Source organism: Lampetra planeri, chromosome 8, assembly GCF_965212315.1.
Source record: "Lampetra planeri chromosome 8, kcLamPlan1.2.h2, whole genome shotgun sequence".
NCBI lineage: Eukaryota > Metazoa > Chordata > Hyperoartia > Petromyzontiformes > Petromyzontidae > Lampetra > Lampetra planeri.
This window is the reverse complement of record NC_136114.1, coordinates 6,157,744-6,183,198: the sequence shown is the minus strand read 5'-3', so window position 1 is coordinate 6,183,198 and position 25,455 is coordinate 6,157,744. Positions and strand designations below refer to the sequence as shown.

The 25,455-nt window shown below is 41.1% G+C and overlaps 1 protein-coding gene across 7 annotated transcripts in view; it reads left to right on the top strand.

The window, feature by feature from the left end:
• LOC144720233 (nucleobindin-2-like) overlaps positions 1-25,455 on the top strand; it is a 108,035-nt gene that overhangs the window by 39,805 nt on the left and 42,775 nt on the right. For all 7 annotated transcript variants that reach the window (XM_078596785.1, XM_078596784.1, XM_078596786.1 and 4 more), the window contains exons 7-9: positions 180-270; positions 8,047-8,105; positions 20,515-20,607. In XM_078596785.1, coding sequence (XP_078452911.1) covers positions 180-270; positions 8,047-8,105; positions 20,515-20,607 — 243 coding nt within the window. The remainder of the gene's footprint in view (positions 1-179; positions 271-8,046; positions 8,106-20,514; positions 20,608-25,455) is intronic.

Genomic DNA, 25,455 nt, shown 5'->3' with positions numbered 1-25,455 from the left:
TATTTTTTGCACATGTTCATGACCTCATCCATTGTCCGTCTGCATGTTCAATCACTGATCCACTGTCATCAATTTCTGTCTCTTCGTGGAACATTGGTGGTAGTTCAGTGGTGCGTGTGGAACATTACTCGTAGATCAATGTTGACCCAACTGTGTTTGTCGGCCGTGTTTGTGCACAGGGGAGTAAAGACCAGCTTCAGGAGGTTTGGGAGGAAAGCGATGGGTTGGACCCGGAACAGTTTGAGCCCAAGACGTTCTTTAAACTGCACGGTGAGTGTCAATACATCACTCAAACCCGTCGCTGTGGGTAGTTACAACATACCTGTACATATCCCACTGGAAGTGGAATTATTTTAACCGGTTGCATTTGTTTGATTCAACTAGTCTTACCTTGCCTTTGCACTGTGTTAAAGATGGGGGTGCTTTCTCTTTAACTTGGGCAACCATAATCAAAGGTGTATTGGACACAATTGGTATTACGGTAGTTTAAAACTCTAAACGAAAACAGTGAAATGTGTCTTTTTACGGCGTTGCGCATAACCAACTTTTGCAAATAATGGAGGCATTTTTAAAAATTTCTTATAGATGACTTATAGTAGCAGTTTTAAAATGTTATATGTTTATATACCTAGTTAAAAGTATAGATGTAGTTCAGTGAGTAATATGGTATAAAAAATAATGCCTTTTTGTTGTGTTTACAGTGTGATGATTTTTTTATGTGTTTAACATAACAATAGCTGTCACCCATGGTCTGAAATACTTCCATATGTCAACAATAACGTTAAGTGCCTGCACTTATAGAAAAAAGAAGCAAAATAATTTTTACCATTTTAGTAAACACAAAAAGGGAATGTTTCAGCGGTCTTTCTAAAAATGTCTCTGCCATTAATTTTATTAAAAATATTATCATAAACAAATAGTCACACACAATACTCCAGCAGTTTATTAATATATCCCCCAGTGAGCAGATTGTGTCTGTTGCTGAAAGTGCACAAATAATGGTTATCTCTGAGACACCTATCTGCCCACCCATGAGAGGGTCATTATCAGCTCAGATACAGGCATTACTGGGTGATAACAGCCCTTTGCCTAAAGCCACAAGACCATGACAGCAATCGGGGGTTTTCAACTTATGGCCCATATGAGGCCAGCACGACTCTGGATTTCCAAACACCCTGCTGCAATACATCTGTGTGTTCAATGAGGCCCATCCAAGGAAATTATAACCGTCTGACGCCATGCAGTTTATCATTATGGCTTACCTTAAGTGAAATTCAGAGACCCTTTTGGTAGTATTTTAAAACTGATAGATAATGTTCCTGTTTAAATTGTGGAACAATGTTTCAGAGCATTTGAACGAAGAAACGACTGGCTTCAAAATCTGCCACTTGAAATCTGGCATAAATGTACCACTTTCTTCACTTACAAATTAATTGGTAATCTGTTGTGGTGACTGACCAGTCCACTAATGTATGATTGTTATTTGAATTATGTTGTGTGTAGATATAACATTCTTCATGCAACTCTCACCGTGAACAAATTCGTTTCATTTCGTGTTATAAACTGGAACTGTCATTTAGCAATTCTGAGATCAGGCATTTCATTCCCTACATATTATGTTTTCCACGGGCAAGTTATAAACATTGCCCATTGTGCCATTCATAGGTAATCATAGCGCTAAACCCCAAACCATACATATCACTGCAGCATGCCAAATTGAATGCAGTAATGCAAGCAGACTTTCTAAATATTGTGTTATTGAATGATCGTAACAAAGCACCAAATTCTTGTACTTGTTATATTTGACAATTTAAGCGGCAGCTTGTCACTCTCAAACGATCTTGCCTGTGTAATTTTAGTGCACTAATTGCGCATGATTCTTGTTCAAAGGTACCCTTTTCACCGGCCAAATATAAATTATTGCACATGCAGGTTGTGAAATCCAGTGCTGGGCCCTAATGTTAAATACCAGGAGTGTGTCCTGTGGACACCTTTTTCATATAAATCACCGGGACGCAGGCCGGTGGAAAGTTACTTTGAGCACTGAGTTTCTGTGTGACCTGCGATCTTAAAATGTCCACTGCTGCGGCCTCCTTCCAAAGTGATCGAATAGGAGTAATACCAGATGTCGTTTTCCCTAATGGCTATGTTGGGTCTAAGCCAGATAAAACCCTACAATTTACCGGCAAATAGTTTGGCTTAGATGTTTCTGTATTGCAGGTGGCTGTCAGGTTTTTAAGGCTGTTGTGAGAATAAAAGAATGCCTGCTTAAATCTGTCCCACATGTCCACAAACTCGTCGTCACGTTTCCGTGAAGTTCAAAAGGGTTTTTTTCAACTCCCCAAGTCACTGGGATGTAATTTAAGCCTCGACAAGAGGGCCCAAGAATTAACGAGTTGCCACACAATTGAAATTTACGCACGCTTGTTTGTTGTCATGATCCTAGTGAAACTGCACGCAGCTGTGATATGGTAAGGATACGAGGCCATGCATAATTACAGTGGCTGTTAAGGGGGAAAGTAAAGACGGGGGAGAGGGGGGGCAATTTTTTTATGTAGACCCCGAGATAAGATTCCAGCCCATCACTGACTGCCATAATATTATTGAGTGTACCCACGTTTACCCTCAAGATGCTGTGCAGGCCCTGTCAGTTAAAGGTCAGCAGCTGCAAGGAAGATTTGGTTTGATTAGTCGACAAAGTGTCATAGGCAACGCAATGGAAATTCTAAACAACTAACAATATAATCCGGTGAACGTTATGGGGGAGGTAAGCTAGTGCACAGTAGGATCATAATTTTATCACAACATACACAGCAGGAGATTTCGCACAGGAGTATATACATGAAGTGATGATAATATAAGAATAAAAGTGATATATTTCTGGATTTTACCAACGAATATTTTTATTGATAGTTTTTTTGTAATCTTCACTTTATTTACTGCTGTAATTAAATCATTTGAAGATGTTGCTTTTTTCTATAAAGCCTTATTTTATCTCACTCTCAGCAGGTTATTTAATTATGATGTGAAACGCGTTGGGATGGTCCTGTTTAAAAATCACTATCATCACCATGAGATGTGGTCTACCCACTGCTGTATGAAGCCCTCCACATTCCATGCCATCGTCTTATGTTCCTGTGATGCCACAATTAATTTCACTGTAGCACAAGTTAATTGAATTACTCCATCGCCATGGTGGTCACCTTCTTGGTTGTGATCTCTGCTTTGGCTGTTCATCACTCGTCTTGTCCATCACCTATCACATTGTATGTCCTTCACAAGCCCACTTTTTTTTCTTAGAAATCAGCATCATGATCCTGATTTACATTTGTCCCCTTATTACTTTACTCACCTGCTGCTTTTCAATATTAAGTTCAGCATTCCAAAAGTTCCCTTGTTTGATTTTGTCATAATTATGATCCCGATCCAACCTATAATTACCATCGTTGTTGTACTCTGTGTTTGAAGTTGCGTCCCTCCAACTGTTATTTAGCAACTTTTCATTACTCTAGTTTTATTAGAGACCAATATAATAATACATTTTTGGATCAAGAATAAATTGTCATACAAACTAAGCAATTCCCTAACTGCATAATGAGCAGTTAGGGAATTTTTAAATTAGATACTGAACTAAGCTACATTTTTACTTCAAATACCTTATGAGTATGTACTAATTGTATAATATCACATTGCATTAATGTTAAAGATTACTCAATAAGTAAATAAACCACAAATGTTAGTGTGCACATTTATTTAGTAAACCATTTGCCCTGAAGTGTTTTGCTGTGTCTCATACATATGTAATGATGCACGCAGATTGAGTGATCGGTTTATTTATTTTATAAATGCATAGGTAAATGCCTCAACTCATATCCATTTCATTTCTTTTGTACTTACTGCAAAGTGCTTTGGGTGTTGTCTACATTTCACAAGTCTGCAGATTAATATAAACAGGTGCCAATCTGCTTGTTGTAAACGGGCACAATGTGCATTGCATGAAGCAGTCACAATTTAGACTTCATTTTCAAATATGCGTGGTACTGTAAGTGCCCACAATGCTCTCTCGTATTTGACATTCAAGTGCGGCTGCTGTCTGAAATGCATTCCTCGATAGAAGGGCACGAGTAGGCCACCACCGCTGACGCTGTTGTGCACGTTACTGAAATGTCTGTTCTGCGTGTCTTTTATTAAAAGGCAAGTTAACATGATGGAGAGCACTCGTTGCACAAAAAAGAGAGCTCATTCATTTTCAGCAGTGGGTTCCTCCAATCAAGGATGTGTCCATCAACGTGTTCTTCCATCTGTGAATCACACAGTGTTTCAACTCCCTCGTGATGCACACACAACCTTTTTCCGCAGCCTTGATATGAATAAGTTATGCACATACAGAATCAAATTTGTTTTGTACAAATTAATCAAATTAATCATGACTTAAAGGTTAACATTTGTTAAGTTCATTAAACATATGTCAGTTTCCTTTTTTTACATGAAGCTGACATTTCAATATCCAGGGTGAAGTTTTTTTTTCTTTTATAAAAGTGACAAGAGGTGGCTCTAACTGCTTTTGAAAGGTCGGTATGCCATGGGGCTAGACATTTTTCTTTGACAGTTGAATGATTGTTTGTGGCATGTTGGCTATTAGGGCTAGGATCACAAGGTATTCATTTATCTTGTCTAGAGGCCAACAGACCTTGTCAGCAAGGCAACCTTGTTGATGGCTTGTTTAAGATTAATCCCATTGAAAAATGTTTGCATAAAAGATTCTAGTATTTGCACAACACATTCGCTTTTCAAATCTTCAGACGTTGACATGAACGTGTGGTTATATGAATGTGTATGTGTATAAACATTTATAGAGGGCCAGAGAGAAAGTGAAGCCCTTTTTTACATTTCAAGACTAAACCAAAATAATTAAACCCGTTTGAAACAGTTGAAAGTATTCCTACCAATACATTATTTTCAAAAAAGACTGAAACATTGATCTTAAGTGTAAACAGACAAGTGTTAAAGAGGGCTGTTACAGCCAGATTTCTAGTATCTCTGAATCTGAAATAAATATGGTGTGGGAATGAGAGAAACACATTTTAATATTCTTCCCAGATACAGATCAGGATAGATATAATTATTTAAAAAATCCCTTCGTTTACCTGAATCATCTTCCGCCGCACCACGTAATATAATGTTTGTGCAAATGTTAGGTTTGCATATATCTGATGATGATAACATTCCATCTTACTATCTGGCAAAATAAATGAGCCAGAAAGCAGGTGTCTGGTTTTTGTTTTGTCAAGGGCCTCGCACCCTCAGTTAAATGAGAATGCAGGTTTACATCATCGCGATAGAGGAACCTTTTTAGAAGACTAGCGGGAAGTACCCGGCATTGCCCGGGTCTTAAAAATATTTAAAAACTACTCTTAAAAATGTAACAGCAGTGTGTACTGACTGTGGTGGTACCTGCTATGATTACAGCAGTGCATACTGTGGTGGTACCTACTTTCACAGAAGCAGTGCATACTGTGGTGGTACCTGCTATGATTACAGCAGTGCATACTGTGGTGGTACCTGCTTTCACTGCAGCAGTGCATACTGTGGTGGTACCTGCTATGATTACATCAGTGCATACTGTGGTGGTACCTGCTTTCACTGCAGCAGTGCATACTGTGGTGGTACCTGCTATGATTACAGCACTGCATACCGGCTGTGGTGGTACCTGCTATGATTACAGCAGTGCATACCGACTGTGGTGGTACCTGCTATCACTACAGTAGTACATGCTGACCCTGTAGCAGTATTTATCGACTCTATAGCACAAAGTACTCACCTGACAGAGTGGTGTGGTGAGGCCTATTCCCGTGCGGTGGTACCTGCTATGATTACAGCAGTGCATACTGTGGTGGTACCTGCTTTCACTGCAGCAATGCATACTGTGGTGGTAGCTGCTATGAATACAGCAGTGCATACCGACTGGTGGTTCCTACTATGATTACAGAAATGCATACTGACTGCGGTGGTACCTGCTATGATTACAGCAGTGCATACCGACTGTGGTGGTACCTGCTATCATTACAGTAGTACATGCTGACTCTATAGCAGTATGTATTGACTCTATAGCACAAAGTACTCACCTGACAGAGTAGCGTGGTGAGGCTTAGTCCCATGCAGAGCCTCCGGCCTCGCCTAGATTGTCCAGCCGGCCGAGGTGGCACCTTGGCAGTCTGGGGCTAGGCTGCTGCTCCTGCCGCCCCCCCCAGGCACGATGTCCCCGGGCCGCTCTGCAGTAATATCTGCGGCCTATAGTGGTAGAGTGGTAGCATCTACCAACTGTATAGTAGTAATAACTGCACGCATCGGAGTGGGGGGGACATGAGACAGTGAAGAATTTACCTGAGCGTTTAGTGTATTTTGATAGGATGTTTAACGCGAAAGAAAATGTGCCCCTCACTCCCACCGAAGGCGTGCGACTCGGCATGGGCTATCCTTCCCACCAAAGGCGCATGAGTTGGTATGGTCGTGCATGCGTTATAAATAAATAAAAAATAATTAAGCGCACAGAAATCGCACTAAATCACTAATAAAACGAATTTAAAGTTGACGGATGTGAAAAAGGAATAGCGATTGCTCACGGCAGGGTTTATGGCGTGGTACCTGGCTATTTTTTTATTACGTCAACCTCATCGTTGGAGAGCCAAGCGCACGACCACACAAACCCACACACGATTTTTTACTTTTTTATATATATATAGATTCAAGCTAAGTCATACAAGTGAGAGTCACAAAGATACAGCTGGATAGCCGAGAGGTCAGTGTTATTACGAATGATCCAGGTTTGCACAGATTATTATAATTATGTTTATAGCTGCCAGGTAATTTCAGATTTTTAAGAACATTTGCTGTCATTTCGAGAAGTATTTTATCATGTGCTAATTCAGTCGTCCGGATCCACTATTTGTATCTTGCCTAAAAGTCATTTGTAGGGGGAAAAAATTCTGGTAACAACAGTTGTCCATCATACAATTAAAAAAGATCAAAGTATAATTTTGCAGAGCTTTTTCAAATTATTAAATACTGTGGTTATCACACTATCTTATACCCTAATCCTGAATGCAATATTATACAGCAACATTTACACACCCTGTGCTAGCTCCAAGCAACTTCGTAAAACAAAAAGCAATTGGAATTAATGTGGAAAACTGCACCAACTCAGCCCAGTTATTATTTGTATATAAGAACATGCCCATTTGTCTCAACCAGTTATAAACAACAATAACATGGCTTTTCAAAATGATACACACAGACAGTCTACTCAGCCAGATTCACACTTCATTTTTATGGATTACTGCGATTTATAAATTAATAACACAATTATAGAGATGCTGTGTGATTGCAAGTTCTAATGCACCATGTCGGAGGTCTTGGGTTGGGAGCCCTTGGTGTGGCAAATGAGTCATGAACGATTTTCCATCTTTATTCCCAACCAAACTCTGCCCCCCGCCCCCACTGCTTTGACTTCTGAAACAGTTTACGTGTGCAGTAATTTTGATGGGCATAGGTGATGGCAGAGTCAACATGAAAAGACGTTCTTAAATCAAAAATCACCTTTTTTTTGTTATTATTTTTTTTGCTTTTTGGTTCTGCTCGTATAAAATTCGGCACAGCTAGATTGTAAAATAGCACTGTTATTGTTAATGGGAAAACCTGTTCTTTCATTTTCACACCTTAAGGTGTATTTTTATAAGTACTCTGCTGTATTCATCACAATTTAGCTGTGAAAATCAATGTGTGTGTTCACAGTTACTGTTATTTAATGATTATTCAATCATTGTATCCTTTGAAGAGAGCAGGTTGGCATTATAAAAGTGATTCCACAGCAACCGTTGGAGTATTCTCACAGCACTAACTTGAGTAATCCGTTCGCATGCTCCTCTGAATTACATAATCCGTATTTATGTAATCCTAAACAACAAGCAACATTTTTTTTGTCCCATAAAGTAAGAGATTTCGCAAATTGCTGTTGTTATTTCTGACCTGTTTAATTTCTCCCAACAGATTCCAATGGTGATAGCTATTTGGATGAGCAAGAGTTGGAGGCTTTGTTCACTAAAGAGGTGAGGAATGCTTAATGCAGGGTGCTTCAAAAAAATGTCAACACTTATATGGGACTATCTTTTTTAATGGAACATGATAAAAAAAAATGTCTCCACTTGTTCGCCATCATTGTCGACACGTGCCTGGAATCTTCTCCAGGTGGTCTCCAGAGCCCAGAGGCACATTTCTTGTGGTATTGTTGCAAATTATCAGAAGTGTTAACATTTGTTTTAAGCACCCTATAATTGGTTCATCACAATGGTAGAGATTTGTATGTGAAATTTACAAATTGTGTTCACATATTTATATTTTACATTAATGTCGGGAAAGAAAAGACGTGTATATGTATAATTCCTGGAGAGTGAGCGCGCACATTTCATTTGGGGTGGTGGTGGAACGGGTGGTTAGTGCTTTGTATGTATTTTGTCGAACTTGTTTCGCACCATACGTAGTCAACCGTGTTCATCGGAGGTGCGGGGGAAGGACAAAAACCTAAAGACAAAAAGCATCTTGTGGTGTATAAACATTGGAGAGGTGAAAGGTGACCAGGCATTGTGGTAGCCACACTCAGTCTTAATTGAAGCCATGGCAGTCTTAATAGAAGCTGATTAACTGCCTTTGCCCTAACAGTTTGTGTGGCTAAATGGGAGAAATTGGCATGTCTTCGTTTCATAGAGCACAAGTTATTAAAATAACATGAACTTATACAAATGATTTATTGTAAAATCTACTATTATACTGTGCCCACCACAACCCTGTTTTTGGTAGATAGTAATTTTTTTTTAATAATGAGTAGTTATACTACATTACAGATACCACCATACTTATTTCTGCTGTCTCACTCAGCAGGCGGATGATAAAGTTCAAACACAACTTCATTAACTTAACCCCAGCCATGAGGGGAGCGGATGGCTCAGAATCCCACAGGCTCATGCTATTACCGACTCGAGACCGCATATCGCTTAACTGTCCGGTGCAACTGGGCAGATGTGACGGATCGCACAAGGACCCATGAACCAAAGCCTGTGACCGTGGTCCCATGACCGCCACTGTCATGCATGTGTACTTGGTTTTGTTGGATGGTGACCGTAACCAGAGCACGTTTCACACTGGTGATTTATTTATTATATTTTTCAGGTTGCTGTACAGTGCAACGAGATTTTTTTTTAAATTCCCAGCAGCGATAACGCTGGAACTTAATTTCGTCCATCCAATCTGACATTTCCCACCTCTCCACGTCAGTAAAAAGGTTAGGACATCAACCTATTGCTGCGTGTGTGTAGAATGCAGCCTACGGATGTTTCTCAGAGATCCACACAATCAATACTGGACTTTAAAGCCGGATTATTTTTAAATTGGCAGTAGTGCTTGCGGCCTACTTCCAGTCTGGCCATCAAAGCCAGACAGATAGAAAGTGGAAACGACTAAAGGTGACCATTTCACAGAACCTTCCCACAACCCCCTGAATCGTGGTGGAAAGCCTGTCTTGGTGCAAACAGGGATCACTGAGATTCTTCTTCTTGGTTCTTTCGGTAAAGTCACGTAGAAGGGAAATAAAATAAAAAACATAATAAAATAATTCTCACGACGTTTCGGCCACAACGCAAGCAGCCGTCCTCAGGTGAAGAACAGGTCTGTCGGAAAGACAGTGTCTAAATCGAAACTGAGGTTCGTGTGCACCCCCCCCCCCCCAGTGAGGGGATACCACTCCCGGGAAAGTTAAGACAGATCACGAGGGGGTTGCATATGAGGGGTCTGCATCCTAGTTGGTGCCAAAAATGCCCCAGGACCCAACCATATATCACACCTCTGCCATCACAACCCCCGAAGGTAGGCCTGCAGCAAGTCTCATGAGCAGAAAAGAGCAGCAACCCCTTTAGAGCTCGAAGCGCTCGGCTCATCCCTCAGACCTCTAACCAGGGGCCCAGAACCGGCCGCCTCGTGTCCTGTTAGACATAGCCAGGGAGAGAAGTCCTCGGTGATCTTGGACTATCGCGAACTCCCGATGAGGAAGATCACAGCCTTGACTAAAGCCAGGATGAAGGAGGGAATGAGCTGGGGGACTCGGACCCCCTCACGTTTGAGCTGGCCCTGGTTGAACTTTGTCCACTTCCCAGCACTCCAGGACATGATCCACAAAATAGCTTCAAGGGCTGTCTTCTGCTGGCAGGTGCCAGAGGAAGACTGACTAAAATGACCTCTTGGGAACTAAGCCTAGATATTTTGAAACCCTTCTTATAACTTAGGGGGACTGTTCCGAATATTCTCGAGAATGAGCAGCCATAGCAAAGGCCTGATGAGGCTGGTTGTAATTACCGGCGAACCTTCATACTCAAATTGTAAATATTGTGGGTTTACTCTCCCAACACACCAGTGTGGCCATGTTTTGTTTACGTGACAAACCTTACTAGTTGGCTGTGTCGGGTGGTGGCGGGTTTAACAACACATTTATATTTACACGATCTAACCCAAAAAAAGCTCTATTAGGGACAAGAAGACTTTGTGGTTTTAATAAAGCCTCCCTCAAGGGCGCATTGTCTTTAAAATACACGCGGGATTGGCTGAAATTCTCTCCAGTGTCTTTTCCAAACTTGCTAAATGCTCTCCTTCCCTTGCCAAAAGCAGCATTCTCATAAATTACGAGGCAAAGTTTTACATGGTTTCCCAAGTTGAGCAGGCTGTGACTCTCAAGATCCTGTTCAGGAAGAGTCTTGCCTCTAGATAGACAGTTTGACAAGGAACTCAAGAATATCAATTGGTGTCTGCCGGGGCTATTCATAAGGCAATATAATACCGCTTACCTGGGTAAGTTTCTTCAAATTTTGCTCAACAAGTTAGAGCTGTCAGAGAACATCTCAGCATCCCTTTCATTATTTACAGGATCTATCTACCGCATCGGTGATCTATCTACAGAATGTCATGGGTCACACGGGCAGTGTCTGGCTTGATTGTGTGAAACAGGGTTTGGTGGCAGAGACACCTCTGTTTCAGCGAATATAATGAGCGTGCTATCTGGGTTCCGTTCAAAGGTGATGATGGCCTTTTCAGTGTGGCGACTTGCACTGGTTAAGATGGTCAAAGCTGAATTGACCAATGAGAAAGAACAGCTTTCTTTTCATGGAAAGCGCAAGCCAGAGCAATCGGGTTGCTCTATTCAATAGGGGATCTGCAACACCGTTCCTCATTTTCCATCACGTGCAGCTTCACAGGGGCAACTGTACAGTGACTCGTGGACAAAAAACCGCAACCACCTCTGCCTTCACCTGTCACTGCCCCCTTCTGAAGCGTCACTCAAGAATGATGCGCAGCAGCTCCTCTCCAACCCTCCGCGCACCCTCAACTGTCCTTGGTTGACCACCCGGGAGGAGTTGGCTGTGCCGGTGTGAGATAGATAAACATTAGAGGTAGACTCCCATCACTGTTGCATTCGATTTCTCCCATCCACCTTCTACCCAGCACCGGTGTCGTCTCATCCTCCTGTGGTCAACAAACTTCTTCTTCTGCACACGGCCATCCCTGGTTTCTCAACACATTGTCGGCCCTCTCGTATGATGTGTGACTTGAGCAGCACATGTTTGAGAGACGTAAACTATCCGAGTGTCAAGGTTCTTGGTTGTGGCATGTAGATTCGCCATGGGCCCAATATACGAACCCTACTGGAAGGCATTGAGGTCCTGCTCGCGTGAATGGGCTGTGCATAGAAAATGGCTGGTTCCATGAGCCCTACATTTTTTGCTGGATTCAGAAGGGTTTGGTGGAACCCCATGTCAATACTCATCTTGCTGCTGTGCCAGTTTTTCGAAGAGAGATAAAAGAGTGTTGCTTTGGTGAGCATTTATTTATTTCACCATCTTATGCAGGGAGGTTCTGCTCAGGAGACCCCTGATAAAGTCACCACTCTGCCCATTGGACCTATCCATGATGTTAGACTCACTTTGTCATCCATCTTCTTGGTTCTTTCGGTAAAGTCACGTAGAAGGGAAGTAATAAAATAATACAAATAAAAAATAATAAAACAATTCTCACGACGTTTCGGCTACAACGCAAGCAGCCGTCTTATTACTTCCCTTCTACGTGACTTTACCGAAAGAACCAAGAAGATGAATCCCTGCAGTCACGAAAGCTTTAAATCGAAATTTGTCATCCATCTTCCGAATTGGTGGCTTTTTCTGCATTGAAACGTGTAGCTTGGAAGATGGCTTCACTTAAAGCTTTCGTGACCACAAGAATTCATATTCTTAGGTTTTTCGGTAAAGTCACGTAGATAGGTTCAAAGAAAATGATCAAAAATAACAGAAAACTACGACGTTTCGATCGCAACGTAAGCGGTCGTCTTCAGGAAAAGGGGGGTTAGCTTCCAAGGGAAACTGTTTATAACCTTTGGTTTCAGTAGCTCTCTCGCTACATTTCTTTCTGCCTCAGCAGTCCGCCTGCTTTATTATTTCACCTGAAGACTATGGCTTGTGTTGCGATCGATACGTCGTGATCTGTTAGTTATTTTTTTATCTACGTGACTTTACCGAAATAACCCAAGAGTATGTTTATAAGGGTTTGAATTGGGCGTAGCCTAAATGTCAGCAGGCAATTATAATGTAAGTGTTTGGCAGCGAGCCCGGCAGCGAGCCCGGCAGTGGTTCGTTTTCCACCAATTAACGGGCTGCCAGGTGAAAATCAGCATGTTAAAGAGAGATTAGCATGTTAATGGAGGATCGCAGAGCCGCAACCAAGGGGTCGGCGCGAGAAGTGACTGTGAAGAAAGCGCAAGTTTGAAATGGGTGTAAAGCACAACTAACATTGGAAGGTGGTAGGATGGGAACATCATCGCCTATTATGACTTAGACTGGTTGATAACGTCCTTCCAATGATTGCTCAGTTTGTACCCATCTTCTCGGTTGAAATTGTGTCTGTGTCTATATATATGGATGGCTTCATGAACAAATCTTTGTTGATAGCCAGTGGGCTTGCAAAGTACCTTCGTCTTAAAAAAAATCAATTTTGTGTGAGCCCACCGCATTAAAATAATGATCAGCCACGGCCGAGGTATTGGTCCTACCGTGTTTCAGATCTGCCTTATGTTCACGAACACGGTCCAAGACATGTTTCCTCAATGTAACTGCTGCCGCCGACACAGCTTAGTTTGTAGTCGCTGGGGTATTGCATGTCAGGGATCACATCCTTCACAGATGGGATCAGATCACGGATTTTATGTACTGTGTTCAATCGAACCTGGATCTTGTGTTTGCTCATGATTTTGGAAATATGTTTAGTGACCCCTGCTATGTATGGCAATGTGATGGTTTTGATTGGGTCATCAGATGGTTCTTACCCAACGGTTGGGGTGATAACTTTACAGATTGTGTAGTCTGACTATTCATTCATCTTGATAGCTTGGTGTACATGTTCTAGTTCACTGGCTAGGTGATGACTGTCGTAAATACATCGAGCTCTATGGTGTAGAGTTTTGATGAGTGAATTCTTCTGGGAAGGATGGTGGTGGGAGTCAGGTTTTAAGTAGGCATCCGTATGGGTGGCTTTCCTGTAGACAGTGTCCCATTGAGCCATCTCGTCTTTTTTCGATTATAACATCCCAGAATGGTAACTTGCCATCCTTTTCCACCTCCATGGTGAATTTGATGGCTGGGTGTATGGAATTGATGTGGTTAAGGAATTGGTTCAGAGCTGGTCGGTCATGTGGCCAGATGACGAACGTGTCATCTATGTACCTCTTCCATAAGGACTGACGTAGAGTGGATGCCTGGATGGCATCTGTCTCAAATTTTTCCGTGAAAACATTGGCTACAACTGGAGATAAGGGAGAACCCATTGGGTATCCTTCAACTTGTTTGAAGAATGTTCCATTCCAGGTGAAGCAGGTGTTGGTGAGGCAGTGTCTCACCAGGGCTGGTACATCAGCATTCAGTCCTTGTTGGACCAAATCTTCAATGATTGCAATGGTGTCAAGCACAGGAACGTTGGTAAACAAAGAGATCTCATCGAAACTAACGAGCAAATAACCTGGAGATAGTGAGATGTCTTTAATTAACGATACCAAGTGAGCTGAGTTGAGTACAGCTGAGGTGGTCTTACCGGTGAATGGTTGTAAGGTCTCAGACAGAAATCGGGCCAGTTTGTAGGTGGGTGAGTCAATGGTGGAGACGATAGGACGAAGGGGTGTCCCTTTTTTACGGATTTTTGGTAAGTCATACAATCTGGGTGGTCTAGCAGCAGAGGGTTTTAAGGAAAACCGCTTGATTGGTTTGATCAAAGATGTCAAATCAGTGATGATATTGTTGGTTTTTGTAACGAGGCGGTTGGTGGGGTCTCTTTTAATTTTGGTATAGCTACCATCATTAAGTAGGTCCTGAATGTTGCTATTGTATGTGGTTTTGTCCATGATAACTGTGGCATTGCCCTTGTCGGCGGAGAGGATAACGACGTAATCTTTTTTTTTAATTGAGAAAGCTCAAAGCGCTCATCTTTACTGATGGTGCTAATAGGTGTCTTAGCGTTTTTGAGGATTGCAGCGATTTCTGATCTTGTCACATCTGCAGTAATGTGTCCCAAACCCTAAAGGGCTACGTCGATTGGGCAATGATATCATCAACTGGGATGTGTTTAGGGGTGACTGCGAAATTCAACCCTTTGGCTAGAACCGATTTTAGGCTGTCGGAAATTGGACTGTTACTCTGATTGATAACAATCTTGTCAACGTCTAACTTTTTGATGTGTGGATCTCGCTTCTTCTTGGAAAGGAGGTTGAACTTGGAAATCAGGTTATCTTTGCATTTAGCTGACATTGAGGTGGCTGAAGAGGCTGTGATATGATATTATATAAAGAGAGAGCTGTTTTGTCCACCAATGTCGCTTTCTTTACCAAGGTGGTGTTTGCTAATCCTCTGAATGAGAATCCTGTCCTCCCGTGTTAATGTCCAAACCTCTTCTATAACAAGGAAAGATAACTTGATGTGTCCAAGGCTATCAGGTATTATTTGAAAAAGTCTTAACGAGATTGCAGCATGAAACACATTTTGGCCTTCATTGAAAAACATGCAAGGTTAAGGTGGCTCCCAAATACAAATTGTTTCTTAGAACAAAGAATGCATTTTGGTTGGTTACAAGTCAAGGATGCTCTGCCATCTTTAAACGTGCTTTGTACGAGGGCAGTTTCTGCCTCCTTAAATCTGGCACTCACTGATTTGGTTACTGACATTCGTAAAGCATGCATTCAGGCTTCTCCTTATATGTTTATTAAACAGTCTGACTGAACACAGGGGCATCTGCTGAGGCCAGGTTTTATAAAAGCTATGTTTTACTTGCTGATTCTGGATTAAGCGGTACGAACGAAGTTCTACATACATACATACTAGTCTCTGGAGAGCCTGCTATCTCCCCTAAATATACTCACCCAGATGCCACAAGGTTCCTCCTCAGAGCCTTGAGTCTGGGTGCATTTGATGTGCTGTTTTTGTCTTGGGTTTAACGGGGATGCTTTTCTTGCATTGTGGCCGATGTTTTTCATTCGGCAATTGGTGTTCCCATTGTCATGTGTTTGTTGTTCATACCACTGGTTGTAGCTCTTAGTTGTGACATGTTTTGGAAGTTTCTTAACTGTGTGTTCATGCATGGGAACTGTGGTCACGGGCTACCAGTCATTAGTGCCATCACGTTCAGTCACAGGGCCCTTGGTCTGTCATGGCGGCCTCCGTTGCACTTGAAAAGTGAAGGTGTGGGTAGTGTCGAGGTGGTGACAGCACAGGGCTGTGGAATTCTGGAATATTCTCTCCCAAATTGCTTCTGGTGAGTTCATAAAGTTGCGTATTTTTTTTACTTTAGCAGTTGTGATCTGAATGTGAGAGAGTAGCAGTTTGTTGTATGGTGTTGTTTGAACGGGTTACAATATATGGTTCAGCGATAGCCCAAACACAATTTTTTTCAAATATTTGAGCTGATAGGCATAACACGTACGGGTATCAATTCTACCATTTGTAGAGCTGCCACAAGATTAAAAACTATTCCCTCTTATCATCAGTAAAAATTGTTCGGATGGAGTGTGTGTGTTTGTTTAGCTACTATAAATGACATTCCAGTGATGCCTGTAATCTTAATTTATGTTGGTATGGGATAAAAAATTGCAATGCTAACACTACACCCATTGCTATATCAAGCTTCAGCTCTATTTCAGGAGCATAACTGTTGAATGCAGGAAACTGTTTCGTAAGCAATGCTAGCAGCTTTACAACTTTCAAATTTTGTAGAGTCGACAGTTAATTAATTGCTCAAGCAAGGATTATGTGTTCCCATTCTGCGAAGCTGACAACTCATCCATTCATCAGTTTAACACGTAGGCTTTCGCGACCAATGTCATCCATAATAGAGGTTTTTGGGTTAGATCGCGTAAATATTTAAATGTGACGTTAAAACGTCTCCATAAATCTGGCTGTCGCCTGATGAAGCCAGTTGTACTTACTGGCGAAACGTCGTACTCGGATTGTAAATGTTATGGCTTGGTTCTCCAACACACCAGTGTGCTGTACTAGTGATGAATTGGCACGTTCTGTTTACGTGACAACCCTTACTAGTTGGCTGTGTCGGGTGGTGGCGGGTTTTAACGACACATTTATATATTTACGCGATCTAACCCAAAAACCTGGATTATGGATCATCCATATTCTTAGGTTTTTTCGGTAAAGTCACGTAGGTAAAACATTAAAATTAATAAAAGTAAAATATTTTATTATATTATTTTATTTTACTTTTATTAATTTTAATGTTTTACCTACGTGACTTTACCGAAAAAACCTAAGAATATGAATCCTTGCAGTCACGAAAGCTTCAAATCTATGGATCATCCGTTCATATTTATGTATTTTTGTCCCCTTTTTATAAGATGTATATAGTCCTGCATTACTTATAGCTTGTGCTATAAATATAACCATTCTCTGAGAAACCATTGTGCTCATAGTAATGGGCGGCTTTATTGTCTGCCACGATGTCTGGAAAAGCGCCATCTACGGAGACACTTTCTTTAAAAAAAACTGCAAAAATGTACGGATAAATGGCATACTGCAGACACTCCCTGGCAGAGAGTAGCCACATTGTGAAATTTCGGTGTGGCTGCTGTAATGCCTGCATCAGACCTCTACACCATGAAGTTATTTCTCATTAACAGGTTCTATCGGTCACAAACAATGACTGCCTTGTTAGGAAACCCTTTGCAATATACAAAAGAATTTGAGCAGAAGGGTGGTTGGCTTGCCTCCAAGCCCAAAACCATGGGGCTGTCTTCTGCAAACGATGCAACTATGAATTCACATTTCTAGGCAGTGTTCTTTTTAAACTTATAGTTCAAGTCAACAGCAGTGACATTTTGAGTGTTCATATCAATTGCATTCATACATTACATACAATGCACGAGTGTGTATGTGTAGCTGGAAATTCACAATTCGCCAGTCTGACCATTGAAATCATGCAGATTTTTAAATGTAGTTCAATGCTCTCAATTGTGAATTAATTCCACCCTTGTTATATTGCTAACAATAATATCGAGAATGTTATCTGAGAAGTTTTAGGTTGCAGTGTCATGGCACTATGATGAGCCAGGCTGGCTTTCAAATTAATAATTATTTACACAAGTAATTGCATGCGCAATTATCCAGTTTATTTGAGTTTCTTACGACATGCCGGGATTGGGGATATGGTTCTATTCGATTATGAAATGATACAATTATTTGTATCACTTTACTAAAACATCTCCCATAGCTGAGAGCGAATACTAAGCTAGGTATTCATATCATAGGCATTGCCACACAGGTTGTTTGTATTTTTTTGTAGCACCCACAGTCTTTAAATTTTACAGTCCAGAGAAATTGCTGCATGTCAGCTGAGCCAAGCTAATCTCTGCATAAGTATGCAAGTTTTGTTAAGGTTGAGATTATTTTGCATTTGATAGACACCAGTCCAATATTAAAAAAAATCATACTATCTGTCTGTACCTGCTGCTTGCTTTGCTTAGACAAGTTTATTTAATTGCACGTGATTTTCGAAGACACTTTGATGTTTAAGGATTTATACATTTCATTTAAAAAGTAAACTATAAGCCACCACTGTAATTAAAACCTTCAAAGTTAAGTGTGCTTTCTTTGTTGGCTATGATGAAATGAGGTTCAATGACCAATTTCATGCAATGGACTTTTTTTGGAATCATAGGTAACTCAGTTGGGACCATCCTTTACCCAAAAAGTGAACTTTTTTATTCCTAGTCGGCAGCTGCAGGGATTTGGTCATTTATGCAGGGATTTATCTAGTGAAACCAAATCCTACAAAGTGGATGTTTGCAAGAATAGGCTATTGTGTGACATTTTACATTGAAAGATGAATTAGTAATGACTTTCCCAACCTTTCGCATACAAAACAGATCATGCATGCGTGTGGACGCCCAATAGATTAAATGAAGGACTTTAAATAGGCCCTAGGTTTTGAACTATGGGTCATCGAGGTTTGTCTTCGTGATATTATTTGCATTTAGACCTCTTAGAAACCCATGCATCCCACGTTATTTTTTTTAATGCACGCCACTAAGAAACATTTATTGTTGCTTCAACAGGCTCTTTCATCAGTACAATTTGTCACGTGGTGAAAGATTCACGTGATTGAGTGGTCCACGGTAGACATTAATAACTTCTGTCAACAAGGCATTCCACTCCCCCACCCCCCCAAATCCTCGAATGTAAAATATTTCATCACTTGTACCTTCATAAAAAATGTATTCATGTAATGCTTTTGCTTTCAGCAATATACCCTCACTGCTACCACAATCACCATCAATTTAATCATCATGGTCAAGATCAACCTTCATTCCCCATAACAAATGTCATGACTTGTTTTGGTGACACTTTTTACAAAGCATAGTAACACGCCTTTCAGATGTATTTCATCTGCATTTAGTTTGCGTTAATGTGAATAGACTCCTTAATATTACCTCAATTTATTTTTATCTGCTGTCATTTAAATTACAGTGGGCTGCTTATTTGAATACAATTTCCATGCAGGGGTGACCAAGTATTTTTTTGGAAAAAACATCAGTGCATCATTCTGATAGACACCATTGGCCAAGAATGAGGGCTCGAAGTTTTTATTCCCACAAAAGGCATTATATTTCACACAAGTCTATCATCAACGAGAGAGAGAGAGAGAGTTCTGCATTCTTCGTTGATTGTTACACAACAAGCATTAGTCAAATCTTTTTGGTTGGATCAGCAACAGAGCTTATCGAAAGGTTGCAAGTTCAAATCCTGGTTAGGGGTTGACTAAGCTTGTCCATCCCTTCATGGTCAATACAATGGACCAACAGTGGTCGTCCTTGCTCCTTCCATAGGGAATGTGGAATTTCCACAATTTGGCTCCGCTGTAAATGGTAGATGAGTACCGCCTCGGTGCGCATTCGAGCAGGAAATCACTTTTGACTTTGTAAAAGCAGTGATTTGAGTATTTATGTTCACAAGAAAGTGGCTTTCATCCCGCGAGCCTGATGTGTGTTATATCTGCTTGTTTGGCTAAAGGAATCTAGTTTGAGAACTGTCCAGTTGCACCTTGTACCTGCAACCATCTTGTTGTGGTAAACCTATTTTCATTTTTTTTCATCTGAATCTTTCCTATCTAGTAGCAGCCTGCCTTACATTTGTTTGCTGTTTTTATTTTAAAACGGTTGATAATGATCTCTGCTCAGGTGTGATGGCATATTTATTCATAAACCATCACACACTTTTCAGCGCCTTTGGAGATGGGCCATGCAGGTGTCTTATCATCATGTCAGATGGTTGTTGAGATTATAGTCGATGGCATGTGGGTTAAAAAAGGTATAATTATTAAATGCTCCATAAGAAAACTGAGAAGGGTGCATTCTAATGAAAAATGTGTTAATGCCTTTCATATATACTTATGCCCCGTTAAAAATGCAAACCTTCATATAGAGGCATGTTAAAACTCAGTGCAACTCTAACGTGAAATTGTGCTATATGGTCATTATTGCAGATAATAGCAGAAACTCTTATGCATGCCTTAAACTTTATGGGGAATTCTTCAGTCTAAAAAGGAGGCACACTAACACCGGCAATGCCAGTGCTGTACCATGTGTCTCTATTGGTCCTGCCGGTTAAGTTACCCATTCAGACATGCTTTAGCAAATCGCTTCCACTAGTATGATGTCCATTCACTGTTTGGTTTGAGTATATTTTTCCAAACTTTTCGTGGCAAAAATAAAGTGGCAGAAGGGAGGTGTGAGTTATTTAAGGATTCATTTATGTCTGCATGTGCTTTCCACTAATCGAATGCAGGTGACAACACAATGGTTATTTACAACGACAACAAAAAGATCCTGGTCGGCAAAGATTGACATTGATACTAATTGATACCGTCATTTTCTCCTGACAGCTGGAGAAGGTTTATGACCCCAAGAACGCAGAGGATGACATGCAGGAGATGGAGGAAGAGAGAGTGCGCATGAGGGAGCACGTCATGAATGAGGTACACAGGGCTCTGCACACCCCACAAAGACAACTTCATTGCTGAGAAAAGTTTTGCAGATGGCCGAGTGTCAAATAAAGTTTGAGTCAAAAATCTACTCAAAATCTCCATTCGTAAACCCTTAACGAACGGTTACTATAATTGGACCCGTTCTATCTACGTGACACCCACTGTTGTTGGCTTCCCATAATTACTCTGGTGTCCTCATTTGAATGACCGCAGAGGAATCATAGGCCTACATTGTCACTCTCAACCTTCCAATTGGCAGTCATGTGCCACAGCGGCACCTGTCTGGGTTCCTCTTGCCGCATTTCCACTTCCAATGAGAAGTGTGCTGGCTTTGTTGTTGACCAAGCCTGGACCCATAAACCCACATGCATTCTCATCGCGGTCCTTCCGGGCTCGTTGACACCCAGGGGCATGGTTTTCTTACTCTGCCACACACTATTACCCAGGCCGACTGATGATCAGAGCACTGTGCCACTACCGCTTCATGTCTATATTAATTTCAACATATAATCCAGCCGACCTGTTATGCAACCATGTTAAAGTGTCCAGCCAAATGGTACGAAATGCCCCTTTGTTTCTGGCTGTTTGCCACAGCTTTGTGTTTGTGGCGTCGACTCATAGAGAGAATACTTAAATTACATGCGATTGTGCTTTGTTTGCCAGCATTTTCTACATTTGGGGACCAGTTTGTAAGTCATCTTACTCACTTTGATTATGGGCAGGACCATACACATGTTGCATAAGCCTCTTATTAAACTAGGAAAGCGTTGGCTGGGTTCTATTGATTAATTGTGCTGTTCACTTGCAGTTTGTTTTGTAGATGGCTGCATCTGTAGTTCTCGCCAAATAATGCAAGCCAAAACTACAAAGCATGCTTCTAAGATTTGTAACATTAACAGCTTAAAACTATAAACATCTGAGTGTAATAAGTTATTTACTTTTACTACAATCTCAATGACCTGATTTAGATTCCAGACCCAAATGCATAATCTCACTTGACGAAGCCCACAATGCCTCCTCCTCCTGCTGTGGAGGGATCACCAGCAGCAGCACTGGCGAGACAAAAGCGATTGCCCGCGTTGCTGGCCACATTGCCCTGTCGTGTGCCATGTCGCGACCGTAAGAGGTGCATACAAAGAACACTAATTCGAGCAATCAACGGGACGTCCGGGCAGCTTCATATTAACGTCGGTTTTATATGTTAAAACATATTTCTAGTATGTTTGTATCCAGTTGTATCCTGATTGTGCTATCAGCATCACATCAGGAGACAAAGTATCCTTTCAGAACTTTAGCAGAGCAATGCGACCCTTGGTGTTAGAGAATGGCCCATGGAAGTTGATGTTACAGAACTACCTCTAAGATCCCTTCAGGTGACCTCTGATTAACAGAGAAATAGGCAGCACTTTCCCACTCACACTGCTTATGAAAGTAAAGTTCAATTGTATGGCAGCCAACATTCTCAGAGCTGGAATTTTACAAAATTAAGTGCAGAACCAAATTTAATGTGAAGGGTTTTTTTTTCGTGCAGTCATTGGTGACCGGGTTGAGGCCATCAATTCAGCGCTCTGACCTCTGGGCTACCCGGCCACATCTGCATTGGTTTCATATTTAAAGTAAAACTCTTAAGACCAGAGAAGAAATCAAAATGATGACAGGAAAAGACTTCCATACATAAGCTTGTTCAGTCCTGCATTGGATAAATTATGGTTGTGTGTATAAGAACGCACACATGTGTACACAGTGAGTCACAGTTGCAAACATATGATGACCACCGATTGGTTATTTTATCAACTGTGCGTGACTGAACTACACTGTGCTGCTTAAGTGGAGAATTTCTGTAGGTGCTTTGGGCAGAGCTGACTTGTTTATTTACACGTTGAGAAACGTCGTCCATCATCATCTTGCTGATCCTGGCAGTTGGAAATTTTAGATGGGAACATTTTTGCACGAATTTATTTCCCCCGTTAAAAAAGAAAACTTTTTAGCACGATTTACGTTCCAAAATGTACCCTCTTAGTGAAAAATTATCACAATTGCTTTACTTTAAATTGAAACGCATTGTTTGGAATTGGTTTTCTACAATCGCGCTCCTTTTAACAACGAAATGACAGGTTGCGTGCATGCAGTCCAAGCAGTGTAAGGAGCCAAATGTTGTCCATTATAGAAATGGTTTATGAAAACCATATGTCTCACATAGCAATGAAATGACAGCCCCTGGGGTATACAGAAGGACCTTTTCAGCTACCCCCCCCCACCTCTCTCTTACAGGGAAATTAATATGATCAAAGTGCAATTGCACTTTTGTTCATTTGAAGTATGTTCGTCTGTATGAATATGTGTAGGTATTGCGTATGAGCTTTTGTAGTTGCGAATTGAATGTGCGGATGTATGGTTTTGGAAATGGCAGTTTCCAAATTTGAGTGCCTTTGTTGTTTCAATAAGTAATGGGTAACTGCCCTGGCCACAATTTAGCTATTCTAATTGAGGTTATGTTTTTTTTTTATACAGACAGACATGTTTGATATTTGCGTGGTAAATATATTGAACTCACATTTTAGGCTTATTTTTGCAGTGCTTGCTTCGTGTAAAAAAATGTATTAGAAAATAAGCTATTTCATGAAAGAACTTTGCAATATTCAAATTTTATGGTTGTCGTGTTACGACAATGGTAAATTAAAGTGTTCTCATATATGGGTTGCTTTATATTTCGATGTAGCCACTTATAACGTCAAATGTATAATTTTATCGTGTCATGGAAATGCTTGTTTTTTATAGTCTGAATACTCAACATTATCGATGAACTTACATAATTGTGTCGGTGCCGCATGTGATCACTTGTAAAATAGTATGTGGCTTTGTATTAAAAAATAAAAAAATAGTACATTCCTCAGGAAAATATTTTAATCACCACTGGCACGCACTGGCTGTTGAAAAATATATGTAAAAAGCTTACATTTACTACATTTGGTCCTTGATAAAGTATAATGAAGAAACATTCATTTTATAATTACATCAATAGCGACACCTCTTGCCAGCTCTTGACATAGTTTTACATCAAAAGGCACTTAAAATAACGCGTAGGAATTACTTCATATCTTCATCAGGCCTAAATTCTCTCGTACTGTTGCTGTAACAATTCTAATTATTCGGGCTGTGGTAAGGTAGTGACAGTTAAGCTATATTCCTCGAACGATTTTACGCTCACAGGAATTCACTCTGCAGTGGGTGTGCAAATGCCACGACTAGCATACAGATTCAGAATATGTATTTATACTGGAGAAAACCGATAGGCTATAAAACTCTTCACAGATGTGTTACAATGTGTAGGACTGACGGAAAACTCGAGGCCCGTTAAAACATTCGTTGAGCAACATCACTGAACAACTGGACGAGAAAGCTTCATTGCTGTGTTGTTACACGGTAAAGGTTTGCCCAGAAGACAGTCAGCCTGGGTTGTCATGCCTTGCCGAGTGCCGTGAAATCAGCTTCGTCTCTGGACGCTGTGGCCAACTTTGCCCCGTGTGCTGCCCCCTGAAAGTTGCCCTCATCTCCCCTCATCTCCCCTCATCTCCCCTCATCTCCAACATTGCTCCATGTGGTGCCCCCTGAAAGCTCTCCTCATCTTCTCTCATCTCCTCTCATTTCCCCTCTTCAACAATGCTCCACGTGGTCCCCCCTCATCTCCAACATTGCTCCACGTGGTGCCCCCTGAAAGCTCCCCTCATCTCCAACATTGCTCCACGTGGTGCCCCCTTCAAAGCTCCCCTCATCTCCAACATTGCTCCACGTGGTGCCCCCTGAAAGCTCCCCTCATCTCCACCTAAACGGCAGGAAGCGTCAATTTGCACGCCTGACCTTTCACGGAAACGAGGACACCACCCGACTTCGGCCTCTCAGTGCAATGCACGCAAAAAACATCGCCTTTGTTTCTGTTCACATTGCTGCTGCATTTCTATTTATTCTGAATGTGCTTTTATTCGGGTTTCTGTGGCGCTCGATGCAGCATCTCAATAGGATGTTTTATTTAATTGTATAATGATAGCGGGTAGTTTTTTTTTTCACAAAGGACATGTAGGGTTTAAATGGCTGTTTATCAGTGAAACAAGACAAATTAAATTGCATGCTGAGTAATACTTCATGCTCAACAGTGCCACAGTCTGGAGGGGATGTCAAAGCCGAGCAAGTTTGAACTAGTGGTGTAAGTGGAATGACATTTCCTACCTATGACAGTCAATGTTATTGAAAATAGTCGTCTTTCAAGAATAGTCTCATGTGGTTCTACATAAACAAAGCCCATACATCATACAGCTGGTTTAATACATTCTCCCATTTGTTTTGTTTTACAAGTTGATACAAATTTTATTAACTCGTACTTTTCTGATTACTTTTCACCACACTTAACAATGGGATCAGCTATGATAATATGTTTTTACCCTGTTAACTAAAGAGTGTTAAATGTGGACGTCGTCACTTCATTGTTTAACCATGTGCTTTTGCAAACAATTGCGCATGAGCAGCAGGGACAGATTTCACCTTCACCTCATAGTGCGTTCACAATGTAATGTAATGTTGCAAAGTCGCCGTGCAAAGCTTTTATTTTGTAAAGTATGATACGCAAAACTCCTCTATCTGTGTTAACTCATTCCTGTATACATTAATACCCCAATTTCCGTCTATCCCTTTAATGCCATTTCGCAAACACGTCGTCACTTTATTAATACCGCTGCCTGATTTGCATCGCCTCAACCCACACCTACGTCGCTGACAGCATCATTCGTCCTTTCTCGTGTCCGTCGCCTCAGCCTTCACCCACCCTGAAAATTGCTTTGCTTTACG